Source organism: Megascapheus bottae, chromosome 17 (genome assembly GCF_031878675.1).
Source record: "Megascapheus bottae isolate mThoBot1 chromosome 17, mThoBot2.hap1, whole genome shotgun sequence".
In the NCBI taxonomy this organism is placed as follows: domain Eukaryota; kingdom Metazoa; phylum Chordata; class Mammalia; order Rodentia; family Geomyidae; genus Megascapheus; species Megascapheus bottae.
The window spans coordinates 28,947,881-28,958,350 of NC_143525.1; the positions used below are offsets into that span (position 1 = coordinate 28,947,881).

Consider the following 10,470-nt stretch of genomic DNA (forward strand, 5'->3'; position numbering starts at 1 on the left):
CCCTAAATTTTCCAAAATGTAACTACTATGACAATTTGAGGGAGAAGTGAATAAAACCATTTATCCTGGAACTTAAGCTGGAGGCTATCACAAAAATAGAAAATTGTGTTATAGGAGGTAACATCCAAACTCAATGGCAATGCATCTGAGTAAGTCTCCATTTGTGGCTTTCCTAGTTCTGGGAATTGTATACAGGTACATACATACATACATACATACATACATACATACATACATACATACTTATTTCAAAATGTCAATACAATAAAAGGATCAACTAGATATATCTTAGTTTTCTTTTCTTTTCTTTTTTGCCAGTCCTGGAGCACTGTCCTTGGGCTTTCCCAAGGCTAGAACTCTGCAATTTAAGCCACAGCACCACTTTCAGCTTTTTCTGTATATGTGATACTGAGGAATCGTACCTTGGTCTTTGTGCATGCTAGGCAAGCACTCTACTGCTAGGCCAAACTCCCAGCCCCTATCTTAGTTTTCCTTCCTTCCTTCCTTCTCTCCTTCCTTCCTTCCTTCCTTCCTTCCTTCATTTCTTTTTTTTGGTTGGTTATAAGCTCTGGGCCTGGGCATTGTCCCTGAGCAACTCAGCTCAAGGCTATCATCCTACCTGTTGAGTCACAGTGGCACTTCTGGTTTTCTGGTGATTAATTGGAGAGAAGAATCTCAAGTTCTTTAGTGCCCAGGATGGCTTTGAACCATGATCCTCAGATCTCAGCCTCCTGAGCAGCTAGGATTACAGGCGTGAGCCACCAGCACCCGGCTTCTTAGTTTTCTTATAACTAAATATTTATGTCTCATGTCTAATTACTCATGTCTTTTAGTAAAGCTGTAACAAAATACTTATTTTCTTTTTAATAGCATACTTTAATTATGGTATTTCCATAAATGCATCTAATGTATTTTGATCAAATTCACCTCTTCTATTATACTTTCTTACCTTCCTCCCTGCAAATGTTTATACATTGAGGTATAGTACATATCATTTTGCTGCCTTTCTTTGTATTTCTCCTTCATATCACAGATAAGACATTATAGTCTAATTCTGTGACATTTTTCTAGGAAGGTCACAGAATAATAAAGAGGTATTACAGAATATTTGCAATATAATTGGGGCAATGGACTAAAAGTATTGAGAACAACTGATAACCTTTTTGCTCTATCTATATTCTCTGTATGAAAAGAACAGAAGAACCTAGCTTCATCTGTAAGAGATTTCAATAATTTACACCTCAATATTGATTTCTCATATGAATTAAGTGCCTGCATCACAAAAAAGAAAAATACAATAGTAATAGGCATACTTACCAAGGTCAGACTCTCCCTTTTGAAAAAAATCAAGAAGAGCATTCTGTATCTGCAAATCAAAAGAGGAAGGAAGGAAGGAACAGATAAAAAAAGAAAAGAAAGAAGAAGAAAAGCAGAAAGGAAGAGGAAGATGGGGGGGGGAAGGAAAGAGAGTGGAAGAGAAAGGAAAGAAGGGGGAAGAAAGAAAGGAAGATTAGAAAAAGAAACCATGTAATATTCTTCAATTACCACATATTTAGTATTTAAGGTAAGAAGCATCTACAGTATTTCTATTTGGTATTGGTAGTATTGGCAGTCTTTCTAACTGGAAGGCAGACAGTAAGAGTTTGTGTTCACTATAGAGAATATTTCAAGGTATAAATTGCCTTTACATGTGTGTTCTCACCAATTCCCAGTCTTTTTTCATGAGAAGGTCTTCCAGAAATATACATACACACATACACCAAACAAATAAATGAAATGTTTCTATTTTTAATTATTAGTTTTGTCAGAAACAAGGTTTTAGAAATCTACTTAAACTATTTTTTGTTATTTTCAAGAGAAAATTGAAGGAGTCAACTCTCTTGGGCCACAAAGGTTATGAACTGACTTACCACAACAGTACTAGAACTTCCAAGAGAGGTACTTACTATTTTAGCAAATGCTCTTTTATCATCTACCCCACTACCCTTTAGTGTCCTGCTTCCTTACCACTCTCATGGGAATTTTTCCTTTGGGGTCTAGAATCCATTCTTTGAACTGTTCCTCCACAGCTTGTTTCCGCATGTCGACCACCTTGGCTTTGACTGTGTCTACATATTCTCTTTGCTCCCTTTTCTTTTTAACATTCTCCTTCATTTTGGATACTCTGAAGGATGTAGAAATAGAGAACATGTTAAGACTCTTAGATCTGATTCAGGCAAAAGATAATTGTTCAGAGCTTCATTAAAACTTTGTACTGGGTCTTTACCCAATGACCTTATTGATTTACTTAGCCTTTGGTGGTACTTGAGTACTACCAAGAACCACTTGGTGCTACTTTGGTAGGGCTTGAACTCAAGGCCTCCAGCTTGCTAGGCTGGCATGAAAATACTGAGCCAAAACTCTAAACTTGATTTTCCATGGTTACTTCTCAGAGTAACTCCTACACAGGTATACACCTGACATGAAAGCCACCTAATTTTAGGCTTCCTATGAATGCTAGGATGGCAGTTTCTCTCCGTGGAGTCTTGAAGACTTCTCTGCTTGGGCTGGCTTGGTATAATCCCCCTGTTCTCAGCTTCTCAAGCAGCTGGGATCCTGGGCCACTAGCTTTTGGCTGTCTCTAGCAAATTGTTCTTTTCCTTCTCTCTCTCTCTCTCTCTCTCTCTCTCTCTCTCTCTCTCTCTCTCTCTCTCTTCTCTCTCTCTCTCTCTTGCTCTCTTGCTCTTTCTTTCTTTCTTCCTCCTTTTCTTTTGTTTTGTTGGATGCTGACTTGAACTCAGCACCTAGGAGCTGTCCCTGAGCTTTTGTGCCACATCTCCATTTCTGGTTTTGTGTGTGTGTGTGTGTGTGTGTGTGTGTGTGTGTGTGTGTGTGTGTGTGTGTGTGTGTGTTTCATTGGAGAAAAGGGTCTCAGGAACTCTCTTGCTCAGGCTGGTTTCAAACCATGATCTTCAGATTTCAGCTTCCTCAGCCTAACCCTGTAGCTAGGGTTACAGCAACTGTGACCAGTACATGTTCTCACTTTTATGTGAAATATAAAACATTAAACTCATAGGACCAGGTAGAATAGTGACTACAGAAGCTAGGGTTGGAAAAATGAAGAGATGAAGGTCAAAGGATAAGTCAGTTAGTGAGGGTGCTGGTGGCTTATGCCTTATAGTTGTAGCTATTCAAGAGATTGAGATCTGAAGGATTATGGTTTGAAGCCAGAAAAGAACAGTCTATGAGACTCTATTTCCAATTAACCAACAGAAGTGTCAGACTGGAGGGGTGGCTCAGAGATAGGAGTGCCAGCTATGAATAAGCAAGCCAAGCAAGCTCAAGGCCTTGAGTTTAAGCCTCATACTGGTCTCCACACACAGAATACATTACATAAAAATATAGTTAGTAATTGCATATTTTTAAATTGCTAACAGTATATATTTCAAATGTTCTTACCATAAAGCATAAAAAGCATGATAACTATTTGAGGTGATGGATCCATTAACTCTATTTAATTATAAATCATAACATCACATCATACACCATAAATATGTACAATTACAGACTGTCATTTTATAATTTTAAAAAGTAGTAAGAATAGCCTAAGAAGCTGCCCTACTTACTCTAATAAGTAAAGCTTGTCACACACCTTCCAGTCATGAAAATCACCTGGAGGAATTCTGGTCCCAAGATAAGGGTAAAAGCCTGGACGGTGCATTTACATTACAAGCATCTCAGGACATTCTAATACCTTGGACCAAACTTTAGAGAAATTTGTCTAGAAATATACCTTGGTCTATTGTCACTAGTTAAACAGAGTCAAATGCTTTGATAGCCCTGGTGAAGTCCTATGCATAATGGTTGCCCTTGTATTCTGCCAGAGACGCATGAATCCAGGTTACAAAGGAATAAAAAAATGTGATTGTAATTGCTTCTCTTCTAATCATACCAATTAGGACTTAATAAAAGAAGCCTAGGGCCAGGAGTTTGGCCTAGTGGTAGAGTGCTTGCCTAGCATGCACAAAGACTGGAGTTCGGTTCCTTGGCACCACATACATGGAAAAAAAAAAGCTGAAAGTGCTGCTGTGGCTCAAGGGTAGAGCTCTAGCTTTGAGAAAAGTCCAAGGACAGTGCTCAGGCCCTGAGCTCAAGTTCAGGACTGGCAAAAAAGAAAAAAGAAGCCTAATTGGCTTTGATTGAAATAAAAGTTACATGGCTCAGAAAAATCACAATATCTGTAGTTTCATGTACAATTTTTTTAATCCAACAGAATTTGAGTCAGTTCTTCCTCTTTCAAAAAAGAAAGATTAAGACAATCTCATGGATTTTGAAAGGATTTTTCAGTACCCCTAATAATCCAGAGGAAATGCCTAAATTTAATTATTTTTATGCCCATATAAGGCCTTCAGAATTCTCTACAAAAATAAGCTTTCGGAAATAAGCCTTGACGTTTGAAAGTAAAAGCAAGCCGGCAGTTTAACAGTGCAGAAGAGCCTGTGCCTGAACTGTGGAAAGATTAATTAGTGTTTTAAAGGAAGTGCTAAGTTCTTCTAATGCACCTGCTAAGCAGCCAGATCACCCAGTCCCTTCTGCCTGTCTGTTATTCTGCTCTTCCCCCCACTGCTTCCCTTCTGCAGTTTTTGTTCTTTTCCTCTATCTATATGGCATTGTCTCCAATTTCCATCTTCATTCTTACATGGCTCCCTATTTTATACCCATACTTTCTTTATTATACATTCACCAAGTCAGTCACTCACAAAAACATTTATTCGGCACAGGTAACTAAGTGGTATGCTGAAATTAATCCTGAGACTGACTGTTTTCAGAGTCTCATAGAAAAGCATTCTCATCTACAAAAATAGATTCACAAAATTGTTTTTCTGTCACATTTTCATCTGCTTGAAATGTGTGTCTCTCTCCTCCCCCCCTCTCTCTGCCAGATTAGATCTTCCAAATGCTTTAGCTCAGGCATCATTTCTTCCTATGCCCATATTTAGAAGCAAAATCTAGTTTCATGTTTCAGAACCATGGTACAAGGGCTTGCAAATATAATCCAAATGGATTTTAAATTGATCATGTCGCTCATTCAGGGAATGAATAACATTTCTTTTCAGTAGCCTATAGTATTTCAGGATGATGTTTACATTAATCAACAGTATTCTATAGTGTCCAGAACTCTCACCTTTGAGCAGTATAAAATAGACATAACCTACAGGCAGACTAAATGTAAAATCTATTTACAGGGAATAGAACAGAGGAAAATTAACAGTGTGGTAACAGAATTTGGTCATGGATTCTTCACATTCCCATATGCATGCATGCATATCTCATAAAGAGATGTAACTTTTCAGCTTCTCCCATGAAGAGGCAGTCTATTTTTGCATATCCCTTATGTCTGCTGGTGGTTATATGACTTAAAAGGAGCTCTTAGAAAACAGGATGCCAGCCGGGCATCAGTAACTCATGCCTGTAATCCTGGGAAGCTACTCAGGAGGCTGAAATATAAGAATCATAGTCAGAAGTAAGAATCATAGTTTCCTAGCAGGAAAGTCCCCAAGACTCTTACCTCCACTTAATCATCAAAAGCCTGAAAGTGGAGCTGTGGCTCAAGTGGTAGAGTGCTAGTCTTGAGCATAAAAGCTCAGGGACAGCACCCAGGCTCTGAGTTCAATCCCTAGGTTTGGCATAAAAAACAAGGAAGGAAGGAAGGAAGGAAGGAACGAATGAAGGAAGGAAGGAGGGAGGGAGGGTGGGAGGGAGGGAGGGAGATAACAGGATGCAAAGAAAGCTGAAAAGTGATGTTACCATCGGGGTTTGCCTTCTTGTATTGAGCTTGGGAGTCCTTCTACTACACTTGGAAATGAACCTAGGCTAGACTGCTGGATGATCCAGTTACATCCAGTGCTCTTGCAAAGAATCAGCCAACCACTAGAAAAGCAATTGAGATCCTTAACTACCATTGCTGCAATGCATGAGTGAGTCTAAAATGATACCATATGAAACAGAGAAGAATCATGAGCTCAGCCCAAAGTTACCAACCCACAAAATCAGGAGCAACTAAACAATACTGCTTTGAGCCACTACATTTGGAGATGTTTTGTTATGTAGCAAAAGCCAATTAACTAAAGTTTCCTCATGTGAACAAGTGTTCTGAGATTTTTAAAAAGGAAAATCACAGTGTAAGTCTGATTAAGGAGTAGAAGAGGGGCCGGGAGTTTGGCCTAGTGGTAAAAGTGTTTGCCTAGCATGCACGAAGACCCGGGTTCGATTCCTCGGTACCACATACATAGAAAAAAGCCGGAAGTGGTGCTGAGGCTCAAGTGGTAGAGCTCTAGCCTTGAGAATGTCCAAGGACAGTGCGCAGGCCCTGAGCTCAAGCCCAGGACTGGCAAAAAAAAAAAAAAAAGGAGTAGAAGAACATTTGCTTGCCTACCCTACTTGTGACAAATTCCAGTCATCCATTCAAGTTGCACAAGGAAAATCTTCCAGTTACAGCAATGTTTCTTAGATCATATCAAAATTGAATGCTGTGTTTCATCAAAACTAGTTCTAACCAGCTTAAGTGGGTAACTTTCCATGAACTTTGAGTGACCCCAGTAGGACAATTACTGTTCCTGATTGAGGACTTCCTTGGCCATTAAACAAGTGGATTTGTTTTAATCAGTTCCGGTACAGGTATATGGACTCACTCTGTCCTACACTGTGATAGATTTCTACTCTTAGCAAGGGAGTTTCATGGTAGTTATATTGATAACAATTAATAATTACTAAATTATTCTCCCTCTAAAAACTATTCAGTAGTATATATTCCCTTGATTGGCAATTTAATAACTCTGTTTTTTTCATGATGATGATAATTACGGTGATGATGATGATGTAGTTGCACAAAGTGGTTACAATGTCCAGTTATGAGTACAACGTTTCTTGGCCATTTCACCCTTCCTTTTTCCTTTCCCTATTTCTTGAGTAACTGAGCTATTTATTTATTTATTTATTGGCAGTCAACTCAGGGCCTGGGCAATGTCCTTGGGCTTTCTCAAGGCTAGTACTCTACCACTTGAGCCACAGCACCACTTCTAGCTTTTTTTTTCTGTGTATGTGGTACCGAGGTATCAAACCCAGGGCTTCGTGAATGCTAGGCAAGTACTCTACCACTAGGTCACACTCCTGCAGGGCTCTCCTTAATCCCCCCATTAGCCTTTTGTTTGTTTTTAAGCTTATGGGTCTTAGCATCACAAAGCTAAACTAGACTTCTTGCCATTTCTGGAGCATGTTTATATTATTCCTGTGATAGGAAAAATCTATAGATGGGATGTATCCTCTATTGAATTATACTCCTTTAACTCTTATTTTTACTTTATTCAACACATATGTTAGTATAAAATGAGGCTTGTGATATAATATACAATGACTTAAAAAAATCAAAGTCACTACTGGTACTTGAACAGGTAATTAGGCTTACATAGAACTTTATAAAATCATGAAGAACATTTATAAGAACATCCTCACTAAGTACTGATCATTAATTCCAGAGATTTCAAAAGTAAATATTCAATTACTCCAAATTAAAGGCAGTGTGAGAAATTAGGTGGTTTTCCTACAGTCATTAAGCATTAATATCTCATAATGATGATATGTATTTATGCAAGTTCCTTGCCAATTTGACATACTTAGCAGGACCATGCCTCAATACAAACAAGTAGACAAACATAAAAACAAAAAGTCCCCTGTAGCTAGAAGAAAACAAAATTTTTGAACAGGATTTTTTTAACAACAACAACAACAAAACCTTGCATCATAAAAACATAAGCAGATTGGAATAAATAAGAATTAAATAAGTATAATTGAAAAGTATGCTAGACAAGCGTTCTAGCACTATGTTACATCCTCAGCCCAAGATTACCGTTTTGAAACTCACTGCAGTTTCAGATAATGAATGAATTTCAAAAGAGCATCAGTTAGGGTAAAAAACAATTAGAAGACTATTATACAAATATAGGTGAAAAATATTAGCTTTGACTAGGTAGAAAGCACTTGGGAAAGGATGTAATTGAAAATGCTTGAGAAAAGAAGGTAAAATCACCCAAACTCAATAATTGACTAGAAATACTCAATGAAGAAGCAGAAGTTGTCAAGGTGATTCCTCAGGTTTTGAGTGAGGATCTGGTAGATGACTAGATAAGCACATAAAAGCAATAGCTACTGAAACTGACATGTTTGTGAAACATCTAAGTGCAAATTTAAAATAGATAGTTGGGTATAATGGCATTGAGCTCAAAAAAGATCTTTGGGCTAGAGGTATAAACATTGTGAGTGTATTGATAGAAACTGATGTTAAGTGTTGGGATTAGAGCATTCAGGCATGGATTACAGACATAGGAAAATAAAGCCTAGCATCATCATGTCAGAAGGAACTTTCATATTGAAGATCAGTTAGCATAAAATGAGCTAGCAAAGGAAGCAGAAAGAACTAAACAGAAGTATGTTATCATGGAAGACAAGAGGAAAAACCTTGCTAGAAATGGTCACCACCATTGAATATTGATAAATCATCAGGTAAAATAAGGATTGCAGTCTTTCTACTGGCCCTAGCAACATGAGCAAAACTTACGATTTTGGTAAGTACCATTTACTAGAGACAGCCTGACACAAAAGTCAGCTAGAAAAAGTTGAGAAATGTGTAAGTAGCAGGTAGAACTTATGTGTATAACTGTTTTAATCATTTTGACTTTATCAGTTGTTATTTCTTCTACATTGTATAAGTTATTCATGATAAGAAGCAAATTCATATTTTTTATCATAAGGGATGGCTTAACATTGGACACTCAGTAGTTAAGCAATACTGATTGAATACTCATCAGTAAGTTTAATTTGCTAATTCATTCATTAACAAAACATTTCCTGAGTCCCAATTCATCGAACACATGCTCAATTTCAAATATTGATATGATAAAAAATTTCCTTTGTCTTCAAAGGTGACTCTAAAATATATATAGTACTTGACCCAGAGCAGACAGGACAGAAGGTATCCTAGAGGAAGTGCTATTTGAGCTGATTCTTAAAGGGCAGGGAGAAATTAGCTAGCTATAGAATACAGGAGAAAGGTATTGTGGACAAAGAAAGCTGGCACTCTGCATTTCAGAAAGAACACCTGGCTGGTGGTTTTGATCAGCTGATATGTACCAAATAGTAACTATGTGAGTAAAGAATGCTGCCTATCTGGTTGAGGTTGAATGCTGCCTATCTGGTTGAGGTTTGGAGGTGAGAATTCTCTATTGCTGCATGCTGGGTACTTTAGATACAGTGTCTTCCAGCTTTGAAGCTTGCTTTGTTGGTAAGAGAAGAGGCAACCATAATGAAGATATTCTGATGGGGACAATATGGGGGAAAGGAAGCACCCAGTTGGACTGTATAGTACTGAATACAGACAGAAAATGTAAAAACCAATGCAGTTACATGTAAGTTGCATTTGAAGGCCAGAATCTCTTCTAAGAACAAGCAAATTCTAGCTGGGTGTGCTGGCATTTGTCTGAAATTCCAGCCGAGAGAGAGAGAGAGAGAGAGAGAGAGAGAGAGAGAGAGAGAGAGAGAGAGAGAGAGAGGGAGGGAGAGGGAGAGGGAGAGGGAGAGGGAGAGGGAGAGGAGAGGGAGAGGGAGAGGGGAGAGGGAGAGGGGAGAGGGGAGAGGGGGAGAGGGGAGAGGGGAGAGGGGAGAGGGGAGAGGGGAGAGGGGAGAGGGGAGAGAGGAGAGGGGAGAGAGGAGAGAGGAGAGAGGGGAGAGGGGAGAGGGGAGAGGGAGGGGAGAGAGGGGAGAGAGGGGAGAGGGAGGAGAGGAGAGGGGAGAGAGGAGAGGGGAGGAGAGGAGAGGGGAGAGAGGAGAGAGGAGAGAGGAGAGAGGAGAGAGGAGAGAGAGAAGAAGAAGAAGAAGAAGAAGAAGAAGAAGAAGAAGAAGAAGAAGAAGAAGAAGAAGAAGAAGAGGAGGAGGAGGAGGAGGAGGAGGAGGAGGAGGAGGAGGGAGGAGGAGAGAAGAAGAAGAAGAAGAAGAAGAAGAAGAAGAGAAGAAGAAGAAGAAGAAGAAGAAGAAAAGAGAAGAGAAGAGAAAGGAAATGAACATTGCAAATTCAGGAGTTTAGCCTAGTGGTAGAGTGTTTGCCTAGCATGCACGAAGACCCAGGTTCAATTCCTTGGTACCACACACATAGGAAAAAAAAAAAAAGCTGGAAGTGGTGCTGAGACTCAAGTGGTAGAGCTCTAGCCTTGAGAAATTCCAAGGACAGTGCTCAGGGCCCTGAGCTCAAGCCCAGGACAGACCCCCCCCCCCCAAAAAAAAAAGAAAAGAAAAGAAAAGAAAAGAAAAGGTCTATGAGAGTTCTGGGTTTAATCCTCATTACTTCAATACTACTATTAGCAGCAGCAGCAGCAGCAACAGCAATAAAAATCCCAAGTTATGTTGTCTTCATTTGAGGATAACAATTACTAACTAGTTTAA

At 39.1% G+C, this 10,470-nt stretch overlaps 1 protein-coding gene across 1 annotated transcript in view; it reads right to left on the minus strand.

Moving 5' to 3' along the window:
- The window catches only part of Efcab5 (EF-hand calcium binding domain 5), a 77,557-nt gene that overhangs the window by 57,188 nt on the left and 9,899 nt on the right, over nt 1-10,470 (minus strand). Inside the window, exons 5-7 of the mRNA XM_090351510.1 lie at nt 8,594-8,625; nt 2,008-2,164; nt 1,318-1,366 (exon numbers count right to left, since the gene is read on the minus strand). Of these exons, the coding sequence (XP_090207636.1) occupies nt 1,318-1,366; nt 2,008-2,164; nt 8,594-8,625 (238 nt within the window). The remainder of the gene's footprint in view (nt 1-1,317; nt 1,367-2,007; nt 2,165-8,593; nt 8,626-10,470) is intronic.